The sequence below is a fragment of the Coloeus monedula genome, assembly GCF_965178545.1.
Source record: "Coloeus monedula genome assembly, chromosome: 22".
NCBI classification, from domain to species: Eukaryota; Metazoa; Chordata; class Aves; order Passeriformes; family Corvidae; genus Coloeus; species Coloeus monedula.
In genome coordinates this window covers 2,288,601-2,307,370 of record NC_138802.1, presented here as the reverse complement: position 1 = coordinate 2,307,370, position 18,770 = coordinate 2,288,601, and the positions used below count along the sequence as shown (strand labels likewise).

The window sequence follows — 18,770 nt, the reverse complement described above, 5'->3', positions numbered from 1 at the left end:
TGCAGGGCTGGGATGGCTGGAGGTCGGAAGTGTGGGATGGTTGCAGGTGAGGGGTGTGGGCTGCCTGGAGGTGTGGGATGCGCCATGTCCCCCATAGGCACCTCTAACGCCGATATAACCCGACGCGATCTCGGACATTCAGGCGATCGCTACACACCCACAGCCCACCTAGCATCCCCGCGCCGAACCCGTGGCTAATTACCGCTAATTAGCGCTAATTAACCCGCGGGCCGGAGGCGGCCCCGCGCAGCCGCACCGCCCGCGCCTGCGCGCCGGGCCCGCGGCGGTACCGCGCCTGCGCGGGGCGGCGGGGAGGGGACGATGGAGGCGCGCAGGGCCCGCCGGCCCCGCGCCCCTCACAGCGCCCGCCGCCGCCAGCGCCGCCAGCTCCGCCGCGGGGCTCGGCCCTGAGGGACGCCGTGAGTCGGGGAGCCGCGGAGGGCAGCGCGGCCGGGACGGGCGGCCCTGAGGGGGGAGCGGTGCGCGTGTCCCCGGCGCGCGCGTGTGTGTGTGTGTGTGTGTGTGTGTCCCCGGTGCGTGAGCGCGGTGCCCGTCCCTGTGTCCCTCCGGTGCCCGTCCCTGTGTCCCTCCGGTGCCCGTCCCTGTGTCCCTCCGGTGCCCGTCCCTGTGTCCTCTCCCCTGTCCCTGTCCCCGCCGGGGCTGCTCGGGCCGCCGCCCCAAGTGCCCACATCCCGGTGGCTCCGGCAAACCCTGGAGGGGTGTCCGTGGGCAGCGGCGGGGCGGGACGCTTCCCGCAGGGATAACGGGCCAGCCCCGCTGTTCGCCTCCCGAGGGTCCGGCCCTGGCTTCGGGGGGTTCGTGCCCCACGCGTGGTGGGGTTCCGGAGAGGAAGGGTTAACAAATGGACTTGTTTTGCCTGGGCCGCGGACACGTGATGGTCATACTGTCTAGTTTTTGGTGGAAATAGCATTTGGGTGTGTAATCAAAACCTAAATTTGCAACTGCTGTCAGACTGCTGGGTTTTAATAGGGGTTTTGGTTTTCTTCAGGCACGCTGGAATAGGAAATTCTGAACTAAACCAAGCTTTGTCTGTGTGATAGAGTTGTTCCTTCTGTTTTGTGTGTGACAGGGGGTTTAGTGACTTAGGGATGGAGTCATAGGCGTGTAACCTCTGCTGCAGTGCTTTCTTCAGCCAAATACAACCAAAAAAAAAAGCTCCACAGAGCAGAGCAATCAAGCACACAATGCTTTGTAGCAATGGGACAAGGGGTACCAGTTTTGGATAAAGCACTACCCTCTTATGCTTCAAGAGAAAGTTGATAATAGAGTACAAAAGGAGCTTTGAATGACTGATGCAACTTCCAAGAAATCAGTATAAATGCTGCAGAGTCGGAGGTGGGTTAAAATACTGTGAGGACTTTGTTGGGACGGACCCTGCAGTAATCCTTTAACGAGGATGATTTAGGGCAGGGTGTTTGACAGGAGTAGTTTGTTACGAAATAACAGCTTACAAGCATGGTCGTTATAAAATAAAATTAAATCCCTTGGTGATTTGCAGCCTTGTGCTCCTTTTGGGGATGTCATGGGGTTGTGTAAAGGTGGTTTGATGAAGCCCTTGGAAGTTCTGGGTCAGGGGAACGTTCAGTGAGATTGAAAATGGGAAACTACAATAAAACTGGAGCTGGATACGTGTGACAGGTGATTCACCTGGCTGCTGTGTTCCCATCACAGGTATTTATTGTTAGATGTTGACACTTTCTCAGCTGTTCTTTATTCTGCCGTGTTGGACATTGAAATACTTACTTTTCTTGTGGGTTTTTTTGTTTTTTTTTTTTTTTTGGACATGATTTAAAACAGAGCAGGCCTTTCATTAGTTTGTTACCATGTGCTTAAAAGTTTTTTGGATCCAATCCTGGGAGCTGTTCAGTGGTAGTTTTATCTTATGTCAAGTCTGCTTATTCAATAAAGGTCTTGTGAGGGAATGTTAATTAAACAGTACACGGCGTAAGCTGTGGTTAAAACATCCTGAACTGGAAAGTATTACATGGAGGGAATATCAAGTTCTTAGGCTGTATTTAGTAGGTCTGTACACTTCTTACTCCCAGTTTTGTGCTAATCTGATTTTCTTTACTGTCAGCATCTGTCAGATGAGCATTCTTCAGTCAAAGTCACATGGAAACGCATCTTGCTTATTACATAAATTATTATTCTCTGCCTCCCTTACTTAACCAACGGGCACAAAATTTATATATGAGCTTAAACTGTCTAAAAATAGAGGTACATTTTGCTAGTCTTAGCTAGACAAAATTGCAAGTCTTTTGCAATGGCTGTTTCCCAAGTTGTGGTCACAGGTGACGCAGCAATGAGTAACCCCCAGGTAAACATTGATACCTTTCCAAGGGCAGGATGCTATAAATTTTTAATGGCTGGCAGTAATTGCACCTCTTTGTAGTGGTGCTCTCCTTGGGTAAGCCTAAGCTACAGCAGGAGCAAAAGTACTTTCTAATTTGATTAGGTGGCAGTGCTGTCTAATTTAGTAATGAGTCCAAAATTACAGCTGCGTTTTATTGATGGTTTTGTCGTCTACAAGTTGGGGTGCTGGTGAAACTGTGGGGTTTGCCATCCTCTGGGGACTTTCCCCCCAGATATCCTCATTGTGGGGTGATTTCCCAGAGACATAGTCCATTTTAATGGTTACAGCAATGTTTAGTTCCTCTCTCTGCTGGGTAAGGTGGGAAGTTCATCCAAAGCGATGAAACCGTTGGAAAAACAGCTGCAAATTTTTACTGAACCAACTTTTTCCCCCCATGTTGGAATGAACTGACTTGAGGAATGTGCCGTTCCTCTGGGCTGCACTCACTTGGATACTATTTGTTTATAGTTTAGTGTTTGTTCATACACTGAAAGTTGGTTTCTATTTTTGTTCTGATAAGATTTCTTCTCTGCTTGCTTCAAGTAATGACGAGAACTTGCACACGAGCTCTGTAGAACTTCCGCAGTTGTTTCAAGTTTGGGGTTTGTTTTGGTTTTGGGTTTTTTTTTTTTACTTCTGCAAAGCTGTGCTCTAACCAGCTGTTTATCTTTCATTTGTGCTGGTTTTTCGTGGAACTGAAATATTGCACATTTGTCCTTATTTTATCCTGTTTGTTTTGGACCGTCCCCCCAGTTTGTCAAAAATTAGTTAAGAACTTAGGTATCGTCCTCCAACTTGTTTTTGTCTCTCCTCAGCTTGGTATTAACCTCTTTTTTTTTCAAAAGCTGAGGCTTACTAAGGTTATTTCTGTTGCATTATTTGACAGGGTTTTTTTCTTTTTGCTCTTAGAGTATTCTATTTTATCTGCTCAATATATATATCACCTAATAGGAGACTTCATAGTTTTTCCTGTGCCTTAATTCCTTGGCACGTATTTAAAGCTTTTCTTTCTTTTCAATATCCAAAAGAAATTAATTTTATCTCTTATGTAACTGAAGACATGAATCTGTGCTGGTCTTGAAACAGCTTTGTACTGAGCCTCTTCTCAATCTGGGAACACACTGGTCATTTTTAATTCCAAGGTTTTCTGATTACCTTGCAGAACTTCCCAGTTGCTCAGATTCTTTGGGGATATGTTTATCAGTGAGTGTGAGCTCTGTGTTTCGTGTAGCATGCTCCTCCAGATTTTCTTGCAGGGACTTTAAAGCACTTTAATTGCTGAAAAACAATTATAAAAACCACTGGGAAAACTTCACCTTGGTCAGCAGTGCTGACCACAGAGCGGGAGCTGAAAAAAGCAGGGAAATGGCTCAAAGCACCGACTCATCTCAGCAGCAATGCTCATCTTCTGGACAATTCCAGGAATTTCTTCATGTCTAGCACAATTCCAGTAATTTTTTGATGTTCAGCACGTAATCTACTGAGAGAAGAGGGGTTGTTTTAGCAAAGCTTTCGTTTTTCTTGGAGCCAGCTAAAAACGTAATTCGAATTTAAAGGAAAGCTCTGTTACCTTTGCGAATACTGAGATTTTCCCTCTCCCTCTCCATCCCAGGGATTGAATTTCTCTCTGGCTGAGGTTCCTTCAGTTCCAGGATGGAGATGAGTCGGGAGAAGCTGTGTGCCAGCAAGGCTGATGGGAGCTCAGACTCTGCCTACCACTGCTCAGCATGTCACGATGATGAGGAGTGGGGCAGCACGAGCCGGGGGCGAGCCAAGTCACGGAGTTTGTCAGCTTCACCAGCCCTTGGAAGCACCAAAGAATTCAGGTAAGGTCCCTGCTTTTTCCCCTTGTTGCTAAAATATATGAAGTTATCTAGATTTTGGTTTTTAAATATGCCCATGAGGGATTCTTAAAATGCTCCTCAGAAGGTTCAAAACGAAGGTGGGGAGTTGAAGGTGGGGTGTTGACTATGAGCAGACTCATAAACAGAATCTCATGGCTTGTCAAAACAGGTCTCTGCAGAGCTCACAGTCTCCAAAAAACGATCAATCAACAGTAGAGACAATTCAGACTTTTACGAAAGCTCAAGCCAGAACTTTAGTGCTGTGTGTTAAAAACCTGTGTGTTAGGTTGCGTGTGAGGCAGCAAAAAGTGAGTTTGTGTTTGCAGACGGTTTCAGAGCAGTGAGAAACACCCACCCATTCTTTTTTTTGAGCCAAATTTCTGATCGCATTGCAAAGCTCTTGTCATGTGGACAGGGTGGATAGAACTTTTGATTTGGTGATCTTTGGACCCGCTGTAAATAGTGAACAGCGGGCAGGGGTAGCGCCGTGTCTTGATCTTGTGGGAAGCACAGCTGGACTTCACCTTCCTTGTGCTGTGACCATCCCTAAAGCACGGGCAGAGCCACGGAGGAGCTGCTCAGCAGATGGAATTCCTGTGCAGAGCTCCTGCTTTGCTGGTAGGAATGTTCTTGGGAGGCAAGAGGAGATACGGGTGAGGCTGAAGATCTCAGGGGGCGGCTTTGTGGTGAAGGGAGGGAAGCTAAAAGCCTTGAAAGGTTAGGAAAATACCTTCTCTTTGTGTGTAGTTCAATGAATTCAATGGTTCTGGGAAGTGTTTTCTGGTGGCTGTGCTCTGTTGTTGCTCTGGTGATGTGTGTATGGCCAATATATAAGACTTGATGTTTAAATTGTGCTGTAAAACTGGTGGTTTTCCCCTTCTCTGCTTAAACCTTTCAGTCAACCTGCATAGACGACCATGTGGTCTGAATTTTTGTGTATTTATTTTTTAGCTAAACAGCTGCTTTTTCAACCAGAAGTGCTCTGTCCATTGTGGGTTTGAATCAGGGTAATTGCTTCCGAGACTTTCCTTCATTAGGATGCTCTGCAGTCATTCACTGGCTGTCTTCACTTCAGAGCTAAATTGTCTCAAGGCATTTTGCAGGCTGTCAGGAAGTGCTGCTCTCAGGCTTCCTCTGTGGTGTTCAGCTTGAGGTAGCTGCCCAGCTGCTGGGAACTGATAAGTAGATTTCCCTAAAAGATGTAGAATTTGCAGGGCATTGCTGCTCATTCTTAGCAAAGGCAGCCTGGCTGTGAATGGCTTTAAATCCTGTTCACTCAAACACTTTATTGAGCACTAATAAAACCAAGTGAAATCTCAGGGAAAATTTACACCAGTTACTAATTAGAGCTTGCAAGCGAAACTTTGTTGGAATGTCATGAAGGTCAGATGTGGATATTTAATGCCTTGTGTGGGAACAGAATTTGGCCAGTTATTGGGAGTGGCATCAAATAATGACCTGTGTTGTGAGAAGGCAAAAATTACACTTATCTGGGAGAAGCTGGAGTGGAGCAAGAAGTGGGAGGTGATGCTGCCAGGGTGTTATTTAACTATCCTAATTCCAAGGGTAATTGTTCACAAGTAGAGAGAGACTTATCATCCCTTTGCCTATATTGGCACACACATTAATCTCTTGTTATGTCAGTGCTTCCTCATTTTTCTGTTTATTATAAGTAAGGTAAACTTTGTAAAACACTTAGCAATGTTTTTATTTGACTTGGTTAGTCACGCCTGGACTTACAGATGGAAAAGAAATTATTCTGGTTTTGTTACTGGCATTCAAATCTTAGACTTGCATATTTTATTTGGCATGGAACAAATAAGATGGTGCTGGTGTTCCTTAATTATATAGATATGTTTAACCTGTGATCTGGTTTTGATTTTTATTAGATTTCTGAGGGTTTTTTTAGCTCTAGGAGTGAGTCATCAGGCTGGCCTGAGCTACTTTGTAACACACAATGGAAGGCACTGCAGTGATGATTGTTACTGCCAAGCAATAGGTGATTGAATTAAGCCCAGGAAAGGCATGTTTCCCTCTTCTTTTTAATGGAATAATTCTAACAGCAGTCACATAATGCTTCAACAGTTCCATGACTTGAGCAAGTTTTGCTCCCAGCTCCAGCTTTGCTGGAGGAGCTGAGGCAGAAGAGTTCTGAGTTGCTCCAGATAATCTCATCCTAGAGCCAGGAGTAACCCTGTGTCCTGGTGGGATTCAATTCTGAGGATAAATGACACCTCAGAGCTCCTGTTTATTTGAAGACAAAAATCTTATTAGAGAAATAAATGAGGAGAAATAGCATTTTTTTTAACCTGTTCAGAATTGCAGCCTGATGCTGCAGATACAAATCTCCATGTACCTTAGAGCTGAAGAATTTGTTTGATTAATTTATTAAGGGTGTTCAAATGACCAAGACACACATTGCTGTGACTTGACCATGCCAAAAACATCTGAAGGTGTTGGAGAACTCCTTGTAAGTGCTTGTCTAGGCACACAGTGGGAAACCCAATGTCTGTACATTACTGCCCTTAGTGAGGGTGGGAGCACTCACTGAGCTGTTTTAGCTGTATTTGTACCAGATTCAGTCATTCTCAAAATGTGTGCTTCTAGATAAGATGTAGTGCTTCAAGAAACACAGAATAAAAGTGTTGTTCTTGTGCCTGCAGCAGTGAAATTGGTGTCACTTAGGAGCTGATGCAGGCAGTGGAAATGTGAGAGCTAATCTGTAAGATTACCCTGCCTGGGAGCCTCTCACGTAGGTTTAAGAAATGCACTTTGCCCTGCATTGCTTTTGTGCAGCTGCTTCAAAGGAGGGTTTGGTGTTTGAGCATCAGATAGACCCAGTTTGTCATCACATCTCTTTTACTCACTGATTATTTTCTCTGCATTCAGGAGAACACGCTCCTTGCATGGACCATGCCCCGTGACCACGTTTGGACCAAAGGCCTGCATGCTGCAGAATCCTAAAACGATTATGTGAGTACTCATCCCATCAGTGGCATTGTGCTCTTTCTGTGGGAAAGAAAACCAGCTTGCTTTTCCACTGATTCCACTTTTTTCACCCCCTAATCAACACTTGTTTGTATTTTATCTGATATTTCAAGATTTTCATGTTGCTTGATTGCCATCCTGGGGGCTGCTTTGCCAAGTTGGCGTGGTCTACAGTCCATAGTTTGATGTCTAAAATGGCAGCTCTCATATTTCCAACCCAACAAAAATTCTTCTGGGCAGCACAAGGGGAGGAAGAAGAACTGTTCTGTGTGCTGTGAAATCTGAGGGAAGCCTTCTCCCTCTCTTGGTGACGGCGTTTGAATTTGTACTTTCAATTTTTGTGTTTGATCTGTGGTACTTTCAGTTAAGGCAAGTTTGCTTTTAGACTGTTGATAAATGGTGGAAATAAGGCTGGTTTCTGCTTAGTGGGCAAATAAACATTTCAGTTTTGTAGGTTGGGTGGCATAAAGTGGCGCTTTCTACACCAGGTGTTACATACTTAATAAATGGGGTCTTGACTTGGCCAGGTGAGGAATTTCAGGGTTTAACCAAGGCAGTGCTCCCTATTTTTGGGGGGCCCTGGCACAGAGAAGCTGTGGCTGCCCCATCTCTGAAATTGTCCAAGGCCAGGCTGGATGGGGCTTGGAACACCCTGGGGCAGTGGAAGGTGGGACTGGCTGGGCTTTAAGGCCCTTCCAACCCAAACCATTCTGTGATTTTTGCCCCTTTAAAAAAGTTTTATTTCCTTGCTCTTGCAGTTAAATATAAGATATTGCAGTCAATATTTATTTGCCTAAATCTCTACTTCTGTAGACAGTAATCTTCCCGGTGACATCCACCCCTTTCCTGGGAAAGTGTGACACAAATCCCTCCCTTTGATAACTCAGAACTTCCTCATTCTCCCCGGGTGCTGCAGTGCAGCTGAAAGCCAGCCCAGGTTGTGTTTACCCACCTGACCTGGGGCATTGCTCCTCCCAGGGGCTGGCCCAGGACAGGGATAAAAGGACAGGGATGGGGTTGTGCCAGGGCAAAGCTTGGGCAGGCAGGGCTGGGAGCAGAGCTGCCCTTAGGCTGCTGTAGGGAAAAGCAAACTGTAAATTACTTTTACTACACACGAGGTTTTGTGGCTTCTAAAAACAAGCAAGACCTTGTTGGGTTTTTTTCCTCCTCTGCTGTGGATAGTTTAATTTTGCTAAACTCTCCTCACTGGAGGGATATTTTTTTTTTTAACAGAAAATTGTCATTTTTATGTGCAGGCTTAAGTTAGGGAAGGTTGGGTGTCTCAGTATAACCAGCAGCTCTAGAACTTGCAAACCTGTTTTTTGATGAGCAGAAGGATTGAATGACTACTCAGTGAAAAAAGGATCAGTGGCCTCTTGAGAGAAGGGGAAATCAAATACCTGTTTTGGGGTTTTTTTTGTTTGGTTTTTTTTTTTTGAAATGGAATTTTCATTATGAAATCTTGCCTTGAAGATCTGGAATACAAGTTTTACTGCAGGATTTTTCTGTAAAGCCTCAAAACTTTTTATCAGAGCTGACTGAAATCTTCAATAGAAGAAAAAACATTTTTCAGAGAAAAATGTATTCTTCTGAGGTTGCAGTTAGTAATAAGTGATAAAAGCCTCAGCCTTTTGTTTTATTTGGAGCTGTTGCAATTGACTGAGTCCTGGAAGGAAACATGAAGATCTTAAAGCAAGTTATGAATAATTTTTCATTCAGTAGAACTGCATGGAATTGGTGAGTACAGCTGAAAGAGGCAGACTGGCTTTTGTTTGAATGAAGTTGGTGCTAGTTCTGGGTTTATTCAGTGCTGCAATCTTTAGTTCTTGTCAGCATTATTGATACTAAAGTCCTGCATTTGTCTTTAGTTTGTGCTGTATTTGTATCTCAAATGTTAGCACTGAAATAAAATGAATTTTAAATTTACATTAAGCTGTTGGACTTAGAGTATTGGATGGGGCAAAAATTATGTTGTGGCTTTTTCAGATCCTCTAATTGAGTGTTTCTCCTTTTGAGTCAGCACTAAAACAAGAGGAAATCAGCATTGTGGTGTCAGTCAGAAGTTGATCTGAGAGTTTTTGTGGTGCTTCTGTTCAGGTCCCTGTTGGCCAGGGCCAGGTACCAGAATTAGCAGTTGTTGGTTATCACCTGCACATAGTGAAGGACAAAATCATTGCAATATGAATTACTGCCTTCCCCTGCCTGCTGTGTAGGGCTGTGTGCCCTCCATACTTTTTTTACCAGATCAGAAAGGTGTCACAACAAAATGTGGTGATGTTTGGGGCTTTTTATCCCCTAGGCACATTCAGGATCCAGCAAGCCAGCGGTTGACATGGAACAAACCCCCCAAGAGTGTCCTTGTGATTAAGAAGATCCGTGATGCCAGTCTGCTGCAGCCCTTCAAAGAGCTCTGTGTGTACCTGACTGAGGTGAGAAAATACAAATTATACCTCAGCTCTCTCCAGCTGCTGATTCTGTACAGAACTGTGCTGTGCAAACAAATTTTTACACCCACTGCATGTACTAAAACTTGTTGTGGGGCTTAAGATCAGTATGAAGCTTAAAACTAGAACTATTAAAGTAAAAACTTCCATTCTGTTTGCAGTTCTAAATTACAGGAGTGGGATATAAAAAGCTTAAACCCTTAAGCCTTGAGCAAACACAACAGTGTCTCATGTAATCTATATTCCAAGCTTTAATTTATTAAATGGTCTGTGCATGCTGCAAAATTCTCATTAGGATCAGACCACACATTACAAACACCCAGCAGGTGCAGAACACTGCTGTAAAATACTATTTATGTGTCTTAAATTAGTGGAAATTATGGAGAGAGTCAAGTGTGTTGTTAGGAGGTCACTCATGAGCTTATTTCCTCTCTCTTCAGGAGAACAATATGATAGTGTATGTAGAAAAAAAAGTACTGGAAGACCCTGCTATAGCTAATGATGAGAATTTCGGACCAGTGAAGAAGAAATTTTGCACCTTCAGAGAAGGTATGGAAATGATTTCTTGAAAGGATAGTTGGAGTGGTTTTTTGGTTTTGTCTTGGTGTTTTCTTAGCTGTTGGGTCAAGTCTGTAAAACTTTCGTGTCTTTTGCACACAGTTGTTGTTACATCTTAGTTGTGCTTTTTGTGTATTTGTGAGGGAATGTTTGCATGCTGCAAATTGTGATTTTTCTTCCTGTTTTTTGTTAGGAAATTAAGATTGTGGATACAGTTTAATTCAAAACTTTCTATTTCAATGTTGCTCCTAGACTATGATGATATCTCCAATCAGATAGACTTTATCATATGCCTGGGAGGAGATGGGACCTTACTTTATGCTTCTTCACTTTTTCAGGTTGGTTCTTATGGGAAATAGACCCAGAAACTTTTCTTTTGGAAGTATTTAAAAGTGCATTTTCCCCCCTTTGTTGCTGAGTTCAGCATTTGTCTTTTGTTCTTCGTCCCTTCTTTTTTATCCAGCCTGTTTTACCTTGTGAAAAATAATGTCAAATGTGTTGTTTTTGTTAAGCACAGTTGAAGTTTCATCAGTAGTCACAATATTTACAGGCAATTAGTTGAAGTATGAATTGCTTTGACTGAGTAGCTTTAAAACTCTTTTCTTTATTGATAGGGTAGTGTACCTCCAGTTATGGCTTTTCATCTGGGATCCCTTGGATTTCTTACTCCATTTAATTTTGAGAATTTTCAGTCCCAAGTCACTCAGGTTATAGAAGGTAAATTTAAGGGGACGAGGTGTGGTGTTTGTTTGTTACTTTTTCTTAATCAACTCTTTTAGGTTGGCCCTTAAGATTTGAAATTTGAGAAATGTATCTGAAGTGAACAGAAATCTTAAATGAACAGAAATATATCTTAAATTAACAGAAGTTTTGCATTGCATTGACCCATCCAGTGCTGCTCTCTGTACTGCTCTGCAAAGGAAAAGGGCTAAGAAATAACTTTGTGGAGTAAATAAGTATAAAATAGCTGTCATTTAGTGTAAATTCTACATTAAACATAGAAATCAAGTGCAGTGTTTAAGTACTGAGAAGTCAGGCAAATAAAATATTTGAGGAAATAAATTCTTTGTCCCTTGAATGTGAGGTTATTTGAGTTGCATCCAAAGTAGATTCTGGAAAAGATGTATAAAACTCTCACATTACCAGAATGTTGTCTTTTAATACATGTTTCTAATGCTTTAATTTTCTTTAAGCTTAGCTTTTGTCTTACTGAAGATCACATGAGCCCAGCAGTGTTTTCCAATCTGAATCATGTCTATACAGAATTTAAATTTTCTTTGTACATAATAAGAAAAGTGGGAAGGGACTGGCTTGAAATTTGCCTTTGATTTTTGCTCATTGCTGCTAAAAATTAATTTTGAGCTTCAGCCAAGTGTAGCCAGTTATGCTGGGAATGAAACTGGGAATGTTGAAAGCTCAGGAATAGATGGATGGCATTTCATAGAGCGTGCTGTCATTGCTGGGGTTTATTTCCTGTGCCAGCTTTTCATTTTTGTGTGTTTTCCCCTGTGTTTCCTCTCCAGGCAATGCAGCTCTTGTTCTCCGGAGCAGGCTCAAGGTGAAGGTGGTGAAGGAGCCCAGGGAGAAAACAACAGTCCAGAATGGGATAGAGGAAAATGGAGTCGTGTCTGCAAACCTGGAGAAAGAAGTGGGCAAGCAAATTATGCAATATCAGGTCAGAGGGCAAAGCAAGCAACAAGAACCAGGATAGTTTGTAACTTCGTATGTGTTTTATGAAAACTCCCCCCAGCAGTCCAGGGCTGGTCCTTGCTGCTCCAACTCACTCTGCATGCTGAGGAATTGCTGCACGTATTTGTGCACTCAGAAATGCTGATCAGAATTTCACAGAATTGTTTAGGCTGGAAAATACCTGCAAGATGGAGCCCAACCTTCCTTCTGTTTTGAAGACAAAGTAGTAGTTCTAAAGTGAGATACACCAAGCATTTTTATAAATGAGAAGAAAAACCTTGCACATTGTTAGTGACCAACTCCTGGAAATAATTCTTAACATCTCAGAAATTCAGCTGGCACGTGATAGGACAGAAGTGTAAAGAGTTTAATTTGCAGGTACTAAATCAGCACAAATATTTAGAAGATCTGGAAAAACTGCTTTGTTTTGACACTTATTTCATTGCCAAGGCAGCAGCAGCAAACTTGGGTAATGTTTGGTGTCTTGGCAGGTCCTCAATGAAGTTGTGGTGGATCGTGGCCCTTCCTCCTACCTGTCCAACGTGGATGTGTTTCTGGATGGGCACCTGATAACCACGGTGCAAGGAGATGGTGAGTGCTGCTGGAGCTTTCCCAGCTCAGGGGCAGGCTGCTTTGTTTTCCTGGAGGGTTTTCTCTCATGGAAACAGAGCCTCAGTTCAGTGCTGACAGCAAACATGAGTGTGCAAAGAGTAGGTGTGTTTATTCCCCCAGTGAAGCTTTAAGGTGCTGAAAGATTTTGTTCATGGGCTTGTGAGGGCAAGTAGCTCTTTTTTGGGGTATTACATTTCAGTCTAAGGGCAAGAAATAGCTCACAAGAGATTGGCCTGGATATCTGGAATTTGCTGAAGGCAAACAATCTCCACTCATGAACAACAGGAGTTAATCTTTAAAGCTCTTACCCTAAAGAAAAAAAAATGAAAGTCATTATTACAAAATTGTGTAACTCAAGATGCAGAAGTTTGTGTAACTTCTGAAACCACGTGGCAGGGTCAGAGGGGAGTTTCTCACTTGCTGTGTGTTGGGCTGCAGTTGAACTGTGAAATCCGAGTGGAGAGGTTCACTTTCCTGGCAGTGGGGTTTGTTGGAGTCTCCCAGAGCAATCCCTGGTTGTTGATGCTGATGGCAGTGCCTGTTTGCTGTCCCTGCGGTGAGAGTGGGGTTTCTTGGTGTCTCCCAGAGCAATCCCTGGTTATTCAATGCTGATGGCAGTGCCTGTTTGCTGTCCCCAGGGGTGATCGTGTCCACGCCGACCGGCAGCACCGCGTACGCCGCCGCAGCCGGAGCCTCCATGATCCACCCCAACGTCCCTGCTATCATGATCACCCCCATCTGCCCCCACTCCCTGTCCTTCAGACCCATTGTGGTTCCTGCTGGAGTGGAACTCAAGGTTGGCTTCTGTCATTTTATTTCTCCTTGTGAATTAAAAACTTCTGGAGTGGCCACGGGAATATGAGGAGGGTGGGAAGTGCCGTGTGTCTCCTGCTTGCTCCCACTTGGAGCAGGTTCAGACCAAGTCTGATTCAAGAATGTGGTTTTCTTTAGAAGAATTTCCCCACCAGTGGAATACTTTACACTTTTCCTACTGGCTTGTAGCTCTGTAACGTTCTACAAAATGGGAATTCCTACATTTGCATGCTGAAAAATATTACATAATCTTGGCTAAAGTGCCTGTAAATGATCCGTGCTGAAGGGAATCAAAAATTCTCCTTTCATGCAGAAATATTGCAGAGTTTAAGTATATATTGGTAGCATTATCTGCAATTCAGTATTTAGCTTTTGTTAATGTTGTCTTGCAGGACAAAAAAGGGGTATTTAACACCTGGATATAAAATAGACTTAGACAATGTGCATTTTGAACAAATATTCTTGTGCAGGGAAGAACTCCTTTCTCCTTTTGTCTCTGTTACAAGCCTGCTTAAGTAGGAAGAAAGCTGATTTGGAAGGGCTCCTAGAAAAGTTAGAGGATTAGCATTGAAAATGAGTGTGTTCTGGACTTTTTGCTCCTGTTTTACAGCATAAATTGAATGTTTATTCATGGCACTGCTCTCAGCCCACGCTTACTTTCATGTCAGTGGGTGTTACTGGCCAGTGGTAGTTAATTCTTTTAATAGGAATGTATGTCAAATAGGAGCAAAACTTCCTAAATTTGACAGCTTTGGAGTCGTTATGTATTAAAATCTATTTTTCTGGATCAACTTTTTAATTTTTCTTGAAAGAGAAGCTAAATCAGCTCCTGAATTAAACTAAATTAACTGAATTAAAGCATGAACTGGCTGGAACTGGAAGGTCTGTGTGGGTTATGACCTTGTACTTATAAAAAGGGGATTTATTACATCGAGAAAAATATATGTTTATCAACAAAAAATGAAGGTTTGGAGCTTGAGTGGTGTTACTGCACTGCTGCCATGAACAGATGAGGAATTCCAGTGCAGCTGTGGAGTTACAAAGACTCAGCTCTGTGCTCAGAGGGAGGATGGAGGAGGTGTTTGTTCCTTGCTCTTGAGTTTTGGACCTCAAGTTCAGCTCATTCCTGTTTTTCAGATTATGCTCTCCCCGGATGCCAGGAACACAGCGTGGGTTTCGTTTGATGGAAGGAAGAGGCAGGAAATATGCCATGGAGACAGGTCAAGCCTTTTTTCTGATTGTATTATCTCTAAGTATAGAAAATCCTGATTCATGCAGCTCCCTCACTCTCTAACATCTGCCAAAAGGAGTTTTGGCAGTGAAGAAACAAGCTTCTATAAACCCTAACACCTCCTAGAGCACAAACTGCACTAAAAGGATTTCATTTCTAACTTGAGTTCTTTAGATCTTCCCATAAAAGCAAGTGAAATGTTCAGACTCTGTAAACATTGCATGCTTGGCAAGGAAGATGGGCATATCTTTAGAAAACTCTGTAAATTTTAGCTTCAAGATGAATCCTAGGAGTTTTGGGAGGTATAAACCAACAGGAGCTGCCTGTGAGCAGAGCTGCTGGAAAACTCCATGTGGTTTAAACTGGGTTAACTGGGAGTGGTTGTGGTCACTTGCTCTGGCTTTGAGTGAGCAGAAGGGTGTGAAGTCCCTCAGTTCTGTGTTCAGTATGTGGTGGTGGAGGTGACTAAAGGCAACTGTGGGAAGGAGATTGGCAGGTTTGTTATTCAGGATGCCCTTTTTCCTCTTGGCCCACACAAGTTGCCGTGAAGGAAAATGTACAGCTGGTGTAAGCCTCCATCCTGAAAAGTTTTATTTCCTCTGAGCTGGAATCATCTCTAGAAGTAGTTGAGGAGCCCAGTGAAGATTTAAACCCAGGGTTTGGCCCATGGTTACACTCTGGAATCCTTAGGCCTGTTGCAACTGAAAGGCCAAGGTGGTGCTTTGGGTTTCCTTGTCCCTGTGTGGGTGATGTGAAGCCCAGCCAGAGGCTGCAGGGTGCCATGGAGGGGCTCACAGAAGTGTCACACAAAGTGTCCCCAGAGCAGCTGCTCGTTGTTTACAGCTCAGCTGAGTTCAGCTTTAGCTTCGATCACTGATCATGCAGAGCTGCTGTTTGGCAGTGTTGGTGAATCAGTGCTGCGCTGGGTGGGGAGCAGGCTGGGGTTTGGGGAGCAGGCTGGGGTTTGGGGAGCAGGCTGGGGTTTGGGGAGCAGGCTGGGGTTTGTTCAGGTTGCTGTGTGCTGTCCCTGCCTGACTGTCCCGTGCTGTTGCAGTATCAGCATCACTACCTCTTGCTACCCCCTCCCCTCCATCTGCTTCCGGGACCCCGTGAGCGACTGGTTCGAGAGCCTGGCCGAGTGCCTGCACTGGAACGTCCGCAAGAAGCAGAACAACTTCGCCGTGGAAGAAGAAGAGTTCTGAGTGTCCACATCCAGCAGGACTGGGGCACTGGAATGTGGCAGTATCCCTCCTCTCTGCTTGGATTTTGGAGCTCTTGGTGTGGGCACCGCCCTGGACCTGCCTTGTGGTTGTGGTTTCTATCCCTCAGATCCTGTGGCTGGAGAGGGTTGTGTTCCTTTCTGTCCACCAAGAGTAGGAGTGGAAGGCTCTGATGGTTCTAATCCAGTGTGAATTTCCTTCCAAATGAGCAGTCTGAGAGTGGATTGTTCCTGACTGCTACCAACAACCACATCTGCAGATTTGATTGTAACCTCTAACTTACCAGTTCCATGGTAGGCTGAATGTAGCTACACCAGGGAAAAGTGGCAGCAGAAAAGTGGCATTAAAATCTCCTCTTTCGGTTTGTAACTCCATTTAACACTGCTAGGAATAGAAAGGCTCTGAGAAGGTTTCTTAAAAAAAAAAAAGCTCCTCTTTGTTATCTTAAATACACCTTGCCCAGAAAATACTTTCTTACTTGCAAATGTGACACACTGAAGAAACACCCACAAAGGATGTTTTTTATTAATAGATGGAATTAATAATAAGTATATATTTTTATATATACACTTCTCTCTTGTGCCCATTTGAGCAGTGGCTGACCCTTGGCTGTCAGCACTGTGGAATTGCCCACAAACCACAGGGATGAGCATTAATTATTGCAGGTGTCTGTGGGTTTGTAGCTGAGCTGATTCATAGCTCTGCACTTCCTCTTGGTGGGAATCATCCGTGTGTTGGTTTTTCCTATTATTTTTGTTGGATTCCCTAGGATAAATGGTAGCATTAGAGACTATCATGTTTAAAAAAAAAAATTCTCCAAGTGTTCAAGAAGAATCTGGACTTCAGTTGCTACTGTATTCTAGTTCCACTGTTGTCCTGAAGAAAACACCCTGTTCTAGATCCTGAATGCCCTCAACTTCCATGGATACGTTCCAACTCTTGGTGCTGAGTAATCCAGGATGGGATACTGCATTGGTGGGCTGGAGCAATGAGAGGACACATTCCCAGTGGAGTAGCAATGGTGCCTTCAGCACACTCAAGATATTCTAAGTCTCATATTTACTTTTTTTAAGATGCTTTCAAACGTTTCTAAACTTCTCTCTGTACATATTTTATTGCGTGTGCTTTTATGAAAGAACAACAACAACAAAAAACCCAACAAAAGAACTGGTTGGGGGGGGAAAAAAAGGGTTTGTACTGTACTTTAACTGCAAAATAGCAAACCCAAGGATAATGTTTACATTTATGTTCTCTGTGGTGCAGTGTCATGATCATCTTACCCAAACTTCAGCATTTTCAAGTCTTGCTGCATTGGTCACAAAAGGAAGGGACAGGAGCTGTTAAATGCCCGTGGCAGATTCTTGCCAAGGGATGAATTTACTGATTGAGGTGGGTTTTCCTTGGGAATGGAGTGAGAATCTCTGCTGAACTTTTTCCATGATTGTCTTAACGTTGTTTCTGTGGTCCAAAGTGGAAATAGGAAATGGGTTCATTTCCAAACTCTGCCTGACCTGTTGGCCTCTGGTGGTTTCAATAATGTCTCATCCCTTTTGGATGCTGCCCTGGGCTGAGTCCATGAAATGCAGGTGAGAGCACTTTTCCAGAAAAGAGAAGCAAACTCTTGGGTAACGATTCAAATCACAATGAAAGTGTGTTCATATAAATTAATACTTGGTTTGTACATTTTGTAAAATAGAATATTGGTTTGATTTGGTCAAAAACAGACAGATTTTGGGATATCTTGGAGAATATCCAGAGAGCTTTTGGGATTTCTCTTTCACTTGAATCCGTAGTAATTGTTTTATCACTGTTTTGAAGCTGCTTACGGGTTTCCTAAGTGGAGTACTCAGTTATTTGATAACTGGTTACTTTTTGAACTAGAGAAGTGTCAGGCTTTTTGCTTTGAAACTGTTTTATTTAAACATGCAATAATTAAGAGAAGGAACAGTGTATGGTGTCTAGAGAAACGTGTGGATGAGTGGAGAGTGAAGCAGTTCTAGGCACACTGGGGAGTGGAAATCATTTTGCAGAGGTGAAATGATTTATGAGCCTTATCTAGTATTTTTTTAAAGATAAAACTATATTCAGCACTTTTTATTTATGCTTTTTATAATACTAAAGCTATTCTTGATTAAATTGCTGAACTTTTAATTTTCAGAGTGCACAGGTCATGAAATCTGTAATCAAAGTGTACTGAACTACTTTAGATCTACATTAGGGGTTGGCTTGAAATTTATTCTTTCAATTTATCACCTGCTGCAATTGCATTGCTGGCTCTGAGGCTGCTGCAGCTTTGCTTGTACAAAATTCCTGCTGATAAAAGCCATTTTCTGGGTGGCTGATCAGCCCAGGCAGAGCTGCAGCCCCTGGCTAAGGCAGGGCAGTCACTCAGTGACTTCAGTCCTGGCTTTTCCTCCAAAAGCTGCCTTGATTCTCCCTGTCCCAGCTGCTTTCTGCCTGAGCACAGCCTGGGCTGTGTTAATACATCACAAAGTTTATCTGAGTGTACAAAGTCCCTTTTCAAGACTTTTAATTTGCAAACTGCAGGAGAGTGAGGCTGGGGCAGCCCTGGAGTTGTGCATTTTAACTGCTCCAGGAGGGGGGGAGTTGAACCAGAAAAAAGCTGAAATGCACCTCACTTTATTGGCAATAAAACTTCATTTTGCTGATGTAGCTTATTCAGAATAACTTGGTTAAACTGTGCTAAAAGGGGTTTGCTGATTAGGAGTTTTTAATAAAAGGGTTTGTAAGTCACTGGTACCTGCAAATCCTTTACATCTACAAAGGGCCAAAATGAAAGCTGGGAAATTCATTTGGTTTTGGGTTTTTTTTAAAAAAAAAAAAAAGTTATCCTCTGGTAGAAATTGAAGAAGTTGTTACCAACTGTAGTAGGGAATAAAGCAGTGTACTGAATTTTTAAAAGACGAAAAATCCTGTTACATATTGTTAACACATTGAAAACTTTGTTTAAATATTGTTGAGAAACAAAATATTTTT

General features: G+C 43.2%; 1 protein-coding gene across 2 annotated transcripts; it reads left to right on the top strand.

The window, feature by feature from the left end:
* Positions 1-304: 304 nt before the first annotated feature.
* NADK (NAD kinase) lies at positions 305-18,718 on the top strand. 2 transcript variants are annotated; one of them, XM_082295804.1, is made up of 12 exons: positions 305-419; positions 3,987-4,200; positions 7,108-7,191; positions 9,506-9,635; positions 10,091-10,199; positions 10,461-10,546; positions 10,823-10,925; positions 11,732-11,883; positions 12,389-12,488; positions 13,148-13,305; positions 14,460-14,542; positions 15,608-18,718. In XM_082295804.1, the coding sequence occupies exons 2-12, from the start codon at positions 4,028-4,030 to the stop codon at positions 15,753-15,755; spliced, it is 1,326 nt and encodes a 441-aa protein (XP_082151930.1). In that variant the 5' UTR covers positions 305-419; positions 3,987-4,027; the 3' UTR covers positions 15,756-18,718. The 2 variants fall into 2 exon arrangements, with proteins under 2 accessions (XP_082151930.1, XP_082151931.1); XM_082295805.1 differs by lacking the exon at positions 305-419 and adding an exon at positions 1,583-1,692.
* The last annotated feature ends 52 nt before the right edge of the window (positions 18,719-18,770 follow it).